At 48.4% G+C, this 16,459-nt stretch overlaps 1 protein-coding gene across 4 annotated transcripts in view; it reads left to right on the plus strand.

Annotated features, from left to right (window-relative positions):
* The window catches only part of LOC139229240 (A-kinase anchor protein 2-like), a 121,914-nt gene that overhangs the window by 88,981 nt on the left and 16,474 nt on the right, over positions 1 to 16,459 (plus strand). For 2 of the 4 annotated variants that reach the window (XM_070860897.1, XM_070860899.1), the window contains exons 2-3: positions 2,667 to 4,908; positions 15,571 to 15,740. In XM_070860897.1, coding sequence (XP_070716998.1) covers positions 2,667 to 4,908; positions 15,571 to 15,740 — 2,412 coding nt within the window. The remainder of the gene's footprint in view (positions 1 to 2,666; positions 4,909 to 15,570; positions 15,741 to 16,459) is intronic. The other 2 variants (XM_070860898.1, XM_070860900.1) reach the window with 1 other exon arrangement.

A 16,459-nucleotide genomic window follows, 5' to 3' on the forward strand; every position in this document is an offset into this window, starting at 1 on the left:
GAACGTACCACAGCAAAGGCACATTAAAAGGGAACCTCTGCTTTAGGAGGAAGGGGGAGAGAAAAGCAAAGCGTGAAGCAGGAAGGTTCAGAGGAGATTGCTCACCCCTGAGTCAGTCGGCCGAAATGTGCAGCAGTGAAAGCTGTCCACATCACCCTCTCATTTTGTATCAGAGATCAGGACATGAAGTAAAACATAGAAACATAGAAAATAGGAGCAGTAGTAGGCCATTTGGCCCTTCGAGCCTGCACCGCCATTCAATACGGTCATGGCTGATCCTCTATCTCAACACAATATTCCCACTTTCTCCCCATACCCCTTGATGCCTTTTGTGTCAAGAAATCCAACTATCTCCTTCTTAAGTATATCGACTCTGGATCAGTTCCTATGGACTGGAGGGTAGCTAATCCAACACCACTTTTTAAGAAAGTAGGGAGAGAGAAAACGGTTAATTATAGACCGGTTAGCCTGACATCAGTAGTGGGGAAAATGTTGGAATCAATTATTAAAGATGAAATAACAGTGCATTTGGAAAGCAGTGACAGGATCGGTCCAAGTCAGCATGGATTGATGAAAGGGGTGCTTGACAAATCTTCCAGAATTTTTTGAGGATGTAACTAGTAGAGTGGACAAGAGAGAACTAGTGGATTTAGTGTATTTGGACTTTCAAAAGGCTTTTGACAAGGTCCCACACAATTTTGGTGTGCAAAATTAAGGCACATGGTATTGGGGGTAATGTACTGACGTGGATAGAGAACTGGTTGGCAGACAGGAAACCAGAGAGTCGCGATAAACGGGTCCTTCTCAGAATGGCAGGCAGTGACTAGTGGGGTGCTACAGGGCTCAGTGCTGGAACCCCAGCTCTTTACAATATACATTAATGATTTGGATGAAGGAATTGAGTGTAATATCTCCAAGTTTGCAGACGACACGAAACTGGGTGGCGGTGTGAGCTGTGAGGAGGATGCTAAGAGGCTGCAGGGTGACTTGGAAATTTCCTACCCCATATCCTGAGACTGTGACCCCTTGCTCTAGACTTCCCAGCCTCGGGAAACATCCTCCCCACATCCAGTCTCTCCAACCCCGTCAGAATGTTATACGTTTCAATGAGATCCCTCTCATTCTTCTAAACTCTAGTGAATACAGGCCTAGTCGACCCAATCTTTCCTCATACGATCCCATCCCAGGAATCAGTCTGGTGAACCTTCGTTGCACTCTCTCTATGGCAAGTATATCCTTTCTTAGGTAAGGAGACCAAAACTGCACACACTACTCCAGGTGCGGTCTCACCAAGGCCCTGTACAACTGTAGTAAGACATCCTTGCTCCTGTGCTCAAATCCTCTTGCAATGAAGGCCAACATACCATTTACCTTCCTAACTGCTTGCTGCACCTGCATGTTTGCTGTCAATGACTGGTGTACAAGGACACCCAGGTCCCTCTGTACATCGACACTTCCCAAACCATCACCATTTAAATAATATTTTGTCTTTATGTTTTTTCTAAAGGCCCTTCTTTCAACAATGCCCCAACCTATATGTGCCTCATGATGTCCCTGCATCCCACCAGCAAGAGGTAGTCTATCCTTTGGAAATAGGCGACAACACATCAGCACAGTTACCTGAATGTAGGATACAACACACAGCTTCAAGGTCCCAAGGCACCTCAGCTTAGGGAGTTCACACTGTGGCTTCAAAACCTGAAAAATACAAGCACTTCGAGACTAACACACACTGAGGATCTCTACACCGCCAAGGGACAGGGATATTGGTCAAAGCTCCCTCCCCAACCCCCATCCCCATCGCCATGATTACAGAGCCCCCTGCTCTCTCCCCCATCGCCATGGTTACAGGGCCCAGATATCTGCTCTCCCTCCCATCGCCATGGTTACAGTGCCCAGATACCTGTTCTCTCTCCCATCGCCATGGTTACAGGGCCCAAATAGTTGCTCTCTTCCTTCAGTCTCATTGTCGCAGGGGGAGGGGGCAGCCAGCGATAAGTTGCTGTCAGTAAGTGGAGTGGTTTGGTCCCAGGGGCTTGTGAGGCCAGTCACGGATGGTGTGGCCTCCAGGAACTCTATGTAAAACGGCTGGAGTTGGGGAAGCCCCAGAATGTGGGTGGCCATTATATCAGCATTAGCAGTGAGTGTTCGGCAGGAGCCATGGCACACATGCATGCACACACTCGTATGCACACACATTGTGCATGCACGCACACATACACACAGACATGCAGGCGGGCACATGTACACATAAAACTTGCACATACATACGCATGTATCTCTAGAAATTGCAAGAAAGAGATCAACCGTCTCTCAGCACAGACCTGTGCCTGCCATTAAAGAGCTGTGTTAGGATATTCTCCCTCCTGCTGTGCACCTCCTGATGGACACGGTACAGAGCCAGTGCACTCCATGCTATGTTTCCCAGTCCCATGTACTCTTGCTGGTTTTACTACTGATGGTATCACCATGGGAATTGTGTTCTGCATTTGAGACCATAGCCTAATACATCTTTAATTGTAATTGGTGCAGATTGGGTGCTACTGTTTCACTATCAGTTTGTACTGAGATACCGACCACTTTCCTTCCTGACCCAGTGCTGTGTTCAGCAGGCAGGCAGCGTGACAATCCTCACTGTGAAACTTTCTTTTTTCTCTTTTTAACAGAAACCAGGGACTTGTGGGATTGCGGTAAAGGTGACTGCGGTGAATGAGGTGGAGTCTGAGCAGGTTGCCGCTGCCTCCAAGGATCCGGTGCACAGGGGTTTGCCGGACTCCAAGACTCCACTGGTAGCAATTCCAGAAGGTAGACTTGAGCAGAGCAAAGATTCTGAGCAAGATAGGGCTCATTCCCCAGACACGAGGCACATCCACACAGAATCCAAGGATCGGCTGGAAGAGCAGATAAATAATGAGCTTGCATTGAAGGAAGGAGCAGAGAAAGAAAGTGTTTTCTCTCAAGACCCACAAGCACCTATAGAAACTGAGGATTCACTGGGTGAGGAACCGCCTGTCCCAATGGAGAGAACTGAGAGAAATGGGTCTCTGCTCAATCTGGATGCTTCATATCCAAGTCTTGAAAACGGAACACATTCATTCTCTCGCAATTCAAATACAATCACGCTGAGTCATTCAGGACCTTCCATTTCACTCACTCCAACATCTGGGATTGATTGCGGCGATGATGTCATCATTCATGCAAAGAAGGTTGCTGTCATTCAATCCCAAGATATAGGCGATCAGGATAGTTCAGTTAATGGTGGGCCCAGAGGTGCATTTTATTCAAAGACCGAGCTTGGAGAAGGCTTGACACCCGCCGTGGTCAGAGATGAAAAATTAACCACCATAATGAAAGAAGCCAACTTTGACCTTCGGACCTACCATGCGGAGAAAAAGCCAACAAAACTTTTCTCCGATAACGAGGAGGGAAAATACCAGACGGTAATCATTAAAGGAACGGCTGATGATGAAATGCTAGAAAGGGAGAGGATTGCGATTATCAGAAACCAAGCGCTGAAGAAGAGCTCCACTATTGCAGAGCAATGGGGTTCAACAGAGCGATTAGATTTGGAGGAGAGGCCGTCACTTGCAGATTCCACGCAGAAGCAAGATGAAACTTGGAGCTGGATGTCCAATTCCTCGTCGTATCCTAACGAAACTTCCATGGCTCACCCTGAAGGCATTAACACTGAACAAATAAATTTCACCGCGGCTCGCCAGCAGTTCCTCGAGATGGAGAAGGCGCGGCAGGAAATCCCGATGAGTCCAAGACTCTCAGCTCAGCCCTACAGGGCCTTCAGCCGTTCTTCCATACACTCTACATCAACCCAACCGCTTTCCTACAAGGACTTCAGTGCAAGGCCAGCGGGCACTGTGAAGGCTGTTGGAGTTGGTTATTTCCCCGAGGGCCAGAAAGATGAGCATTCCACTAAAAGCCTCATGAGCAATAGTGTGTTCACTGCTGAGAAGATCGCAACTCTGGAAAATGGTGATGATGAAAAGTTTGGTTACACCCGGCGAAGTCTGCCTGTTTGCTCCTCAATAGATGACCTTGATTCTGGATTAGGGGAGATGGCCAACGACTACGGTTATGGATATACCAGTGACGGCGGGGCATCAAACGAGATGCTGAATGTTGCCACTGATAACAGTTGCGTTTTTGAATTCTCTGAGCAGATGCCTGTGCCTGAAACGCCCATTGAGAAGGAAATCCGATTTGCCATGGAAAGGGAAGAGAGTCTTCGTAAGGAGCGAGGAATTAGGAAGTCGGTCAGCTCCGAGGAAATGGTGCAAATCAAGACCAAGCCACTGTTGTCCCACCTACCTCCAACATCTCCCTTCTTGAAAAGTAAAGACAAAAACCGAATGGTCTTTTTTGCTCAGAGAGAAATCGAAAGGGATTCAAAGAGAGAAGAGACGTTGAGGCAAGAGGGCAAAGTGAAGGGGTTGTACGATAAAGGAATGCCGCAAGAGGTGGAAGAACGCAAAAAGGTTTTTGAGCAGCAAATCGATGATGTTCCGGTCATGCCACAGCAGGGCTGCCGCCCAAAGTTGGCCAGTTCTGCTTCGCTGGAATCTCTCGACATGTGCTCCGTTTCAGAAGAAAGCAACATCGTCCACGTTGACTCAGCACCATGTAAAGTAATCTTGCAAGAGAGCCCAGATTATCAGCTGCTCAGTGCAAGCACTCACAGGACCAGCAGCTCAAAGCCGGACCCTGCTACACACAGAGCAACGACAAGGCTCTCGGAGAGCCTGACCACTCCCAATGAAGAGCCCTACACTCTGCGACCATGGAAGCACCTGACCACCTTCCTGATTGAGCGGGAAATTGAGGAAGAGCAACGTCGGGAAGAGGAGTTGCGGGCCCGGAGACTGAAGCAGCAGCCTGCTGGGAGCCTTTCCTTGGGTAGGTATATTGGCACTTTGCCTGCCAGCTCCAACCCCTCGGCATAGTCTCCAATACAGGCGGACACTACTGAGAAACAACCAGCTGTAATTCGGGGGTGCTGCCCAGCCCACTGTAGTCAACGTTCCATGTTTAGTATCGATCATTGTAAGGAAAGTTGAGGTGAATAGCACAGATGAATTTAAGGGGAAGCTGGATAAACACATGAGGGGGAATGGAAGAGAAGGATATGGTGATGGGGTGAGATGAAGAGGGCTGGGACGGGGCTCGTGTGGAGTATAAACCCTGGCACGGACCTGTTGGGACGAATGGCCTGTTTCTGTGCTGTAGACTCGATGAAACCTGTAAACAAGAACCAGAAGCTTGGTGCACTTTGCACCATTATTGCGTAATGTTGTGGGGATTGCCACACAATCATTAATAGACCATGATTTGTATGGAGGAGTGAGGGTCCATGTTTCACTAGGTGATTCAGCCAATGTCCCAGACTCCTCCATCACCATCCCTGGGAATGTCCTGTCCCACCGGCAGGACAGACCCACCCTCGGTGGTGGAACACTGGTATACAGTCAGGAGGGAGTAGTCCTGGGAGTCCTCAACATTGGCTCCGGACCCCATGAAATCTCATGGCTTCAGGTCAAGCACGGGCAAAGAAACCTCCTGCTGATTACCACCTACCGCCCTCCCTCAGCTGATGAATCAGTACTCCTCCATGTTGAACATCACTTGGAAGAAGCACTGAGGGTAGCAAGGACACAGAATGTACTCTGGGTGGGGGACTTCAATATCCAGCACCAAGAGTGGCTCGGTAGCACCAGCACTGACCGAGTCCTGAAGGACATAGCTGCCAGACTGGGCCTGCAGCAGGTGGTGAGAGAACCAAATTGAAACATAGAAAATAGGTGCAGGAGTAGGCCATTCGGTCCTTCGAGCCTGCACCACCATTCAATAGGATCATGACTGATCCTTCACCTCAGTAGCCCTTTCCTGCTTTCTCTCCATACCCCTTGATCCCTTTAGCCGTAAGGGCCATATCTAACTCCCTTTTGAATATATCCAATGAACTGGCATCAACAGCTCTCTGCAGTAGGGAATTCCACAGGTTAACAGCTCTCTGAGTGAAGAAGTTTCTCCTCATCTCAGTCCTAAATGGCTTATCCTTTATCCTTAGACTGTGTCCCCTGGTTTTGGACTTCCCCAACATCGGAAACTTTCTTCCTGCATTTAACCTGTCCAGTCCCGTCAGAATTTTATATGTTCCGATGAGATCCCCTCTCATCCTTCTAAACTCCAGTGAATACAGACCCAGTCGATCCAGTCTCTCCTCATATGTCAGTCCAGCCATCCCGGGAATTAGCCTGTTGAACCTTCGCTGCACTCCCTCAATAGCAAGAACGTCCTTCCTCAGATTAGGAGACCAAAACAGAACACAATATTCCAGGTGAGGCCTCACCAAGGCCCTGCACAACTGCAGTAAGACTTTCCTGCTCCTATACTCAAATCCCCTAGCTATGAAGGCCAACATACCATTTGCTTTCTTCACCGCCTGCTGTACCTGCATGCCAACTTTCAATAACTGATGTACCATGACACCCAGATCTCATTGCACCTTCCCTTTTCCTAATCTGCCGCCATTCAGATAAGATTCTTCCTTCGTGTTTTTGCCCCCAAAGTGGATAACCTCACATTTATCCACTTTATACTTCATCTGCCATGCATTTGCCCACTCACCTAACCTGTCCAAATCACCCTGCAGCCTCTTAGCGTCCTCCTCTCACAGCTCACACCGCCACGCAGTTTAGTGTTATCTGCAAACTTGGAGATATTACACTCAATTCCTTCATCTAAATCATTAATGTATATTGTAAAGAGCTGGGGTCCCAGCACTGAGCCCTGCGGCACCCCACTAGTCACTGCGTTTCATTCTGAAAAGGACCCATTTATCCCAACTCTCTGCTTCCTGTCTGCCAACTAGTTCTCTATCCACGTCAGTACGTTACCCCCAATACCATGTGCTTTGATTTTACGCACCAATCTCTTGCGTGGGACCTTGTCAAAAGTCTTTTGAAAGTCCAAATACACCACATCCACTGGTTCTCCCTTGTCCACTCTACCAGTTACATCCTCAAAGAATTCCAGCAGATTTGTCAAGCATGATTTCCCTTTCATAAATCCATGCTGACTTGGACCAATCCTGTCACTACTTTCCAAATGCGCTGCTATTTCATCTTAATAATTGATTCCAACATTTTCCCCACTACTGATGTCAGGCTAACCGGTCTATAATTACCTGTTTTCTCTCTCCTTTCCTTTTTAAAAAGTGCTTTTACATTAGCTACCGTCCAGTCCATATGGACTGATTCAGAGTCGATAGACTGTTGAAAAATGATCACCAATGCATCCACTATTTCTCGGGCCATATCCTGAAGTACTCTGGGAAGCAGACTATCAGGCCCCGGGGACTTATCGGCCTTCAATCCCATCAATTTCCCTAACACAAATCCCCTCCTAATAAGGATATTCTTCAGTTCCTCCTTCTCACTAGACCCATGGTCCCCTAGTACTTCCGGAAGGTTATTTGTGACTTCCTTCATGAGACAGAGCCAAAGTATTTGTTCAACTTGTCTGCCATTTCTTTGTTCCATATTATAAATTCACCTGAATCTGACTGCAAGGGACCTACATTTGTCTTCACATATCTATTTCTCTTCACATATCTATAGAAGCTTTGGCAGTCAATTTTTATGTTCCCGGCAAGCTTCCTCTCATACTCTATTTTCCCCCTCCTAATTAAACACTTTGTCCTCCGCTGCTGAAGTCTAAATTTCTCCCAGTCCTCAGGTTTGCAGCTTTTTTGGCCAATTTATATGCCACTTCCTTAGATTTAACACTATCCTTAATTTCCCCTGTTCGCCACGGTTGAGCCACCTTCCCCGTTTTATTTTTACTCCAAACAGTAACATACAATTGTGATCCTTAAATGTTTGCCATTGCCTATCCATCGTCAACCCTTTAAGTATCATTTGTCAGTCCATTCTAGCCAATTTACGTCTCATACCATCAAAGTTACCTTTCCTTAAGTTCAGAATCCGAGTCTCTGAATTAACTGTGTCACTTTCCATCTTAATAAAGAATTCTACCATATTATGGTCACTCTTCCCCAAGGGACCTCACACAACAAGATTGCTAATTAGTCCTTTCTCATTACACATCACCCAGTCTAGGATGGCCAGCCCTCTCGTTGGTTCCTCGACATATTGGTCTAGAAAACCATCCCTTATACACTCCAGGAAATCCTCCTCCACCGTATTGCTACCAGTTTGGTTAGCCCAATCTATATGTAGATTAAAGTCGCCCATGATAACTGCTGTACCTTTATTGCATGCCTCCCTAATTTCTTGTTTGATGCTGTCCCCAACCTCACTACTACTGTTTGGTGGTCTGTCCACAACTCCCACCAGCATTTTCTGCCCTTGGTATTCTGCAGCTCTACCCATACAGATTCCACATCATCCAAGCTAATGTCCTTCCTTACTATTGCATTAATTTCCTTTTTAACCAGCAATGCCACCCCAGCTCCTTTTCCTTTCTGTCTATTCTTCCTGAATATTGAATACCCCTGAATGTTGAGTTCCCAGCCTTGGTCACCCTGGAGCCATGTCTCCTTGATGCCAATTATATCACATTCATTAATTGCTGCCTGTGCAGTTAATTCGTCCACCTTATTATGAATACTCATCGCTTTGAGACACAGAGCCTTCAGGCTTGTCTTTTTAACACACTTTGTCCTTTTAGAGTTTTGCTGTAATATGGACCTGTTTGATTTTTGCCTTGGGTTTCTCTGTCCTCCACTTTTACTTTTCTTCTTTCTATCTTTTGCTTCTGCCCCCATTCTACTTCCCTCTCTCTCCCTGCATAGATTCCCATCCCCCTGCTATATTAGTTTAACTCATCCCCAACAGCACTAGCAAACACTCCCCGTAGGACATTGGTTCCGGTCCTGCCCAGGTGCAGACTCTCCCGTTCTTACTTGTCCCACCTCCCCCAGAATCGGTTCCAATGTCCCAAGAATTTGAATCCTTCCCTTCTGCACCACTCCTCAAGCCACGTATTCATTTGAGATTCTGCGATTCCTACTCTGACTAGCATGTGGCACTGGTAGCAATCCAGAGATTACTACTTTTGAGATCCTACTTTTTAATTTAACTCCTAGCTCCCTAAATTCTGCTTGTAGGACCTCATCCCATTTTTTTTATCTATATCGTTGGTACCTATATGCACCGCGACAACTGGCTGTTCACCTTCCCCCTTTAAAATGTCCTGCAGCCGCTCCGAGACATCCTTGACCCTTGCACTAGGGAAGCAACATACGATCCTGGAGTCTCGATTGCGGCCGCAGAAACACCTATCTATTCCCCTTACAATTGAATCCCCTACCACTATAGCTCTCCCACTCTTTTTCCTGCCCTCATGTGCAGCAGAGCCGGCTGGTGCTGCTCTCCCCTGATGAGTCATCCCCCTCAACAGTACCCAAAGCCATGTATCTGTTTTGCAGGGAGATGACCGCAGGGGACCCCTGCACTACCTTCTTTCCACTGCTCTTCCTGTTGGTCACCCATTTGCTATCTGCCTGTGTAACCAACATGAGGGAAAAACCTACTTGACCTCGTCCTCACCAATCTACCTGTCGCAGATGCATCTGTCCATGACAGCATTGGTAGCAGTGATCACCGCACAGTCCTTATGGAGACGGAGTTCTGTCTTCACACTGAGGACATCCTCCATCGTGCTGTGTGGCACTATCACCGTGCTAAATGAGACAGATTCAGAACAGATCTAGCAGCTCAAAACTGGGCACCCATGAGGCTCTGTGGGCCATCAGCAGCAACAAAATTGTATTCCACCACAATCTGTAACCACATGGCCTGGCATATCTATCACTCTACCATTACCATCAAGCCAGGGGACCAGCCCTGGTTCAATGAGGAGTGTAGGAGCAGCACCAGGCGTACCTAAAAATGAGGTGGCAACCTGGGGAAGCTACAACACAGGACTACATGCATGCTAAACAGCGGAAGCTGCATGCTTCTGATAGGGCTAAGTGATCCCACAATCAACGGATCTGATCAAAGCTCTGCAGTCCTGCCACATCCAGTCATGAATGGTGGTGGACAATTAAACAACTAATGGGAGGAGGGGGCTCCATGAATAGCCCCATCCTCAAGGATGGCGGAGCCCAGCACATGAGTGCAAAAGACAAGGCTGAAGTATTTGCAACCATCTTTAGCCAGAAGTGCCGAGTGGATGATCCATATCGACCTCCTCCTCAGATCCCCACCATCACAGAAGCCAGTCTTCAGCCAATTGTATTCACTCCACGTGATATCAGCTGAATGCACTGGTTACAGCAAAGGCTATGGGCCCCGACAACATCCCGGCTGTTGTGCTGAAGACTAGTGCTCCAGAACTAGCCGTGCCTTTAGCCAAGCTGTTCCAGTACAGTTACAACACTGGCATCTACCTGACAATGTGGAAAACTGCACAGGTATGTCCTGTCCGCAAAAAGCAGGACAAATCCAATCCAGCCAATTACCACCCCATCATTCCACTCTCAATCATCAGCAAAATGATGGAAGGTGCTATCAAATGACACTTACTCACCAATAACCCGCTCACCGATGCTCAGTTTGGGTTCCGCCAGGATCACTCAGCTCCAGACCTCATTATAGCCTTGGTCCAAACATGGACAAAAGAGCTGAATTCCAGAGGGGATGTGAGAGTGACTGAGTGTGGCATCAAGGCAGCATTTGACCGAGTGTGGCATTAAGGAGCCCGAGTAAAACTGAAGTCAATGGGAATCAGGGGGAAAAGTCTCCACTGGCTGGAGTCATACCTAGCACAAAGGAAGATGGTTGTGGTGTTTGGAGTTCAATCATCCCAGCCCCAGGACATTGCTGCAGGAGTTCCTCAGGGCAGTGTCCTCGGCCCAACCATCTTCAGCTGCTTCATCAATGGCCTTCCCTCCATCATAAGGTCAGAAATGGGGACGTTCGCTGATGATTGCACAGTGTTCAGTTCCATTCGTAACCCCTCAGATAATGAAGCAGTCTGGGCCCACAAGCAGCGACATTCAGGCTTGGACTGATAACTGGCAAGTAACATTCACACCACACAAGTGCCAGGCAATGACCGTCTCCAACAAGCGAGGATCCAACCATCTCCCCCTGATATTCAACAGCATTACCATCACTGAATCCCCCACCATCAACATCCTGGGGGTCATCATTGATCAGAAACTTAACTGGACCAGCCACATAAATCTTGTGGTTACAAGAGCAGGTCAGTGGCTGGGTATTCTGCGGCGAGTGTCTCACCTCCTGACTCCCCAAAGCCTTTCCACCATCTACAAGGCACAAGTCAGGAGTGTGATGGAATACTCTCCACTTGTCTGGATGACTGCAGCTCCAACAAACACTCAAGAGGTTTGACACATTCCAGGACAAAGCAGCCGCTTGATTGGCCCCCCATCCACCACCTTCAACATTCACTCCCTCCACCACCGGCGCACCGTGGCCACAGTGTGTACCATCTACAAGATGCACTGCAGTAACTCACCAAGGCTTCTTCGGCAGCACCTCCCAAACCCGCAACCTCTCAAACCTTGTACTCCCGGTGTACTCCCAGTATACTCCCACACTCCCAGTGTACTCCCACACTTCCCACCCCCATGCCCTCTCCAAGCTCATCTTATCCATCAGACCCAACTCTTGCTCCTTCAACCCTATTCTCACCGAACTGCTGACGTCCCACCTTCCCTTCCTGGCCCCATGTTAGCCGATATTGTTAACGGTTCTCTCCCCTCGGGTATTGTCCATCTCCAACCACCCTTTCCTCTCCAAAGTACTTGAACGAGTTGTCACCTCCCAAATCCGTGCCCATCTTTCCTGGAACTCCATGTTTGAATCCTGGGACTCCATGTTTGAATTCCTGCAATCTGCAGGTTTCTGCCCCTGCCACAGCACTGAAATGGTCCTTATCAAAGTCACAAATTGCATCCAATGTGACTGTCACTGTGGCAAACTATCCCTCCTCATCCTCTTCCAATGCCTCTCCTCCATCGTCCAGCTGGGTTGGACTGCACTCGCCTGGTTCCATTCTTATGTATCTAATCATAGCCAGAAAATCTCCAGCAATGGCTTCTCTTCCCGCCCCGCATCGTTACCTCTGGTGTCCCCCAAGGATCTATCCTTGGACCCCTCCCAATTCTAATCTATATGCTGCCTCTTGGCGACATCATCTGAAAACACAGCGTCAGTTTCCACATGTACGCTGAAGACACCCAGCACTACCTCACCCCCGCTTCCCTCGACCCCTCCAGTCTCTCTGATTTCTCATGCGGTTTGTCTGACTTCCAGTTCTGGAGGAGCAGAAATTTCCTCCAACTAAATATTGGGAAGACTGAAGCCATTGTCTTCGGTCCCTGCCACAAACTGCATTCCCCCGCCACCGACTCCATCCCTCTCCCTGACCGCTGTCTGAGGCTGAACCTCGCTGCTCCATTTGAACTCCTGACCTCTGGGTTCGTGCAGTAACAAAACCACTCGGCTACCAAGCGTGGACTTAGCTGCTTTTTCTTCTGCAAATAGTCATCCACAAACTTAGATATTGTGGTCGATCCACCTCGGCACGGAGCTGTGGCCCAATCTAACACTGACACTCAAACCTCACTGATCGAACACATCCGAAGCCCACTGCCTCCCATCCTGGGCTAGGTGGGAAGCAGCTCAACGTTAACCCACTCAGTGCCGGCTCAACTAGTTAAATTCATTTACATTTTATAAACATGCTTCTGATGCAAAACAGAATCGAGGCAAGATATGGAACAGCACAATGGGTGAGGACAAAAAGCAGTCAGCAAGGGCTGCTTTTAGCTCTTTAGTTTGTGTTGGGGGGGGTGTGGGGGAGGGGGATTATTACCGTCACTGTTTGGGAGATGAGCTGACGAAGTGGATCAGCCTTTACAGAACACGCCTGGTTTTCATTCCAAGAAAGTAAGACTTGCATTTATATAACGCCTTTCACAACCTCTCGATGTCGCAAAGTGGTTCCAAAGTTTAGTCACTGTTATAATGTAGGAAACCCAGCAGCCAATTTGCACCCCGCAAGATCCCACGGACAACAATGTTATAATGACCAGATAATCTCTTTTAGTGTTTTAGTGATAGCTGAGGAATGAATATTTGTCAGGACACTTGGAGACCTCCCTCTGTTCTTCTTCTAAATATACCATGGGATTTTTTTTACATCCACTTGAGAGCAGACTCAGTTTATCATCTCATCTGAAAGACTCCCCCTCCGACAGTGCGGCGCTCCCTCAGCACTGCCCCTCCGACAGTGCGGCGCTCCCTCAGCACTGCCCCTCCGACAGTGCGGCGCTCCCTCAGCACTGCCCCTCCGACAGTGCGGCGCTCCCTCAGCACTGCCCCTCCGACAGTGCGGCGCTCCCTCAGCACTGCCCCTCCGACAGTGCGGCGCTCCCTCAGCACTGCCCCTCCGACAGTGCGGCGCTCCCTCAGCACTGCCCCTCCGACAGTGCGGCGCTCCCTCAGCACTGCCCCTCCTACAGTGCGGCGCTCCCTCAGCACTGCCCCTCCAACAGTGCGGCTCTCCCTCAGCACTGCACCTCCGACAGTCGGGCTGGATTATGTCTCTGGAGTGGGACTTGAACCCACAACCTTCTGACTGAAAGGTGAGACTGCTACCACTGAGCCACAGCTGACATCCCATCAAAGGTTTAGAGGGTTCTTTAACAGAGACCAATGCGCTCTTGCTAGTTTACCTCCCAGTGGTGATGGTGAAAATGAGCCCCTTGGAATGAAGTGTACAAGTGTCTTTCAATCGTTGGTGGACCATATCCAGTCTTCAGGTGTATCTTTCAGAATGAAATGTTGCGTGTGGAATGGGGAGGCCCTGCAATGCTCACCAAGCCCAGCGTAGTGTCAGTACCAGTGACCGCACACAGCTTCTCCGTCTCAACCATTCCCCCCTTTGAAAGTCCAAGGAAACAAAATGTTTGGTGACCAATGGACTCGATGCTGTAATTGTTTGATTTCCTATCTGACAATTTAAAGTATACAGCTACCAAGCAAAAATGAGACATCAGACTGACCAAGGCTGTGTAGGTTAACAATTGGAACATTCCATTCACTGTCAAAGGGAACCATTCAAAGCTCCGTTGTGACCATCCACTCAGCCTTGTTCCCACACTTGGAGATTGTACTCAGTGTACCCACCTCGTTGTACTCAGTGAACGAGCAGCCTGCATTTTAATCCCAAACTACGTAAGATATAGAAAATCATCAGAAATGTCCATATTCATCAGTTTCATTCTTGTGCCTCTAATCTTGGTAATACCCCCCGTACTCATGTCGGGAGGTAAGTGACAGTGCATCAAGCAAAACCATGGCCCTCGTCTACACCCGCTTAATCATTTGATTTACTTTACTCCAGGTCAATGTGTTTTCTGATTATTGTGTCGTGTAAACAGTTCCTACAAACCCCAAAAAGGTTTCCGCATGAACTTCGCTCTGTCCCAGCCCCCAGCAGCTCTGCTCACAATTAATAGTTTGTTTTTTATTTCCCTCAGCTTTTCAGTTCTTTGCTTTTTGGAGGTGTGTGTGTTGGTGTGTGTGTTGGTGTGTGTGACTGTGTGTGTGTTGGTGTGTGTGTTGGTGTGTGTGACTGTGTGTGTGTTGGTGTGTGTGACTGTGTGTGTTGGTGTGTGTTTGACTGTGTGTGTGTTGGTGTGTGTGTTGGTGTGTGTTTGACTGTGTGTGTGTTGGTGTGTGTGTTGGTGTGTGTTTGACTGTGTGTGTGTTGGTGTGTGTGTTGGTGTGTGTGACTGTGTGTGTTGGTGTGTGTGTTGGTGTGTGTTTGACTGTGTGTGTGTTGGTGTGTGTGTTGGTGTGTGTTTGACTGTGTGTGTGTTGGTGTGTGTGACTGTGTGTGTGTTGGTGTGTGTGTTGGTGTGTGTTTGACTGTGTGTGTGTTGGTGTGTGTGTTGGTGTGTGTGACTGTGTGTTGGTGTGTGTGTGACTGTGTGTGTGTTGGTGTGTGTGTGACTGTGTGTGTGTTGGTGTGTGTGACTGTGTGTGTTGGTGTGTGTGACTGTGTGTGTGTTGGTGTGTGTGTGTTGGTGTGTGTGACTGTGTGTGTTGGTGTGTGTGTGACTGTGTGTGTTGGTGTGTGTGTTGGTGTGTGTGACTGTGTGTGTTGGTGTGTGTGTTGGTGTGTGTTTGACTGTGTGTGTGTTGGTGTGTGTGTTGGTGTGTGTGACTGTGTGTGTTGGTGTGTGTGTGACTGTGTGTGTTGGTGTGTGTGTGACTGTGAGTGTGTGTGTAGTTATTTCATGTGACTATGGGCCTGAACTCGGTCGAAGCCAAGGCCCGCCCAAAATGCCGCCCAAAGGGCTGCCGATCGCTGCCGAGAGACCGGGTGGTACTTTGCCAGGAAGATCCCTCTAAAAGAGGTGGCTGTACCACCCGGCAGCCACATAACGACTTACGCCGTCAACCTGGGCAGCAGCGGGCAGCAAGGCCACCGATTTCGGGCCCATATATTTTTATACTTAACGCCTAAGGAGATATTTTAATCCCTCTACAGCCAGAGCCTCCACACCAGAGTCTCCGAATCCGGCAGTAAATGTGGTGTTCCCGGGGCAGCATTCGAGAGCTGGGGCTTCAGACAGTGAGCGACGAAGAGGCCTCCCAGAAGCGATACCGAGCCAGAATGGGCAGAAGGTAAAGGCTTGGGAGAAAAAGGACGAATCTTCAGTAAGTTGAAGGTTTCAGTGTTTTTTTCCTGTCTGGCAGTAATTCGAGCAGATAGTCCCACTTACCGAGGGCTACACAAGCCACGTTTAAAACCTGACCGTTTATTACTGGAGCAGTAAATGTTGGGTGGCATGTTAAGAAAAGGTGTGATTGGAGTTATAGGTCTGAATGACCATTGCCTCTAACTACAAGTAACTGATGGTGGACAGGCAGAGGCCTGGCTCATGGCTGACTGGGAGATAGAGAATACGGGAGGCTGCAGTGAGTTCAGGGAATCCGATGTAATGACATCACTAACGGTTCTTGATCACTCCTTTCTTTCTTTCTCTCTTTCTTTCTCTCTCTTTATTTATTTCTCTCTCTCTCTCGCCTCACTTTCTCTCTCTCTCTCTTTTACTTCTCTTTTTCTATATTTCTCTGTTTTGCTCTTTTTCTCTCCAAAGTACACAATGCCTGAAGTATAACTCGGCGTTGATGTTTTCGAGCGTAAAGCTATGCGAACGTGCTATGCTCCAGCTATCTGTATTGCCTGGTGTTGTTGTAATAATGATTTCCGGGGCAGATTGTCGGGGCTGTGGGTCTGGAGTGTGACAGAGATAAGTGACTGTGTGGTGAGCTCACTGAGAGTTCGACAGCAGAGTACCAGCGGGCCGAGGAGACGCTGTGTGAATAATAAATGGATATCCTGTGTGAGGATTGTGAAACTGAAGTCAGTCGGC

This window comes from Pristiophorus japonicus, chromosome 18 (assembly GCF_044704955.1).
Source record: "Pristiophorus japonicus isolate sPriJap1 chromosome 18, sPriJap1.hap1, whole genome shotgun sequence".
NCBI lineage: Eukaryota > Metazoa > Chordata > Chondrichthyes > Pristiophoridae > Pristiophorus > Pristiophorus japonicus.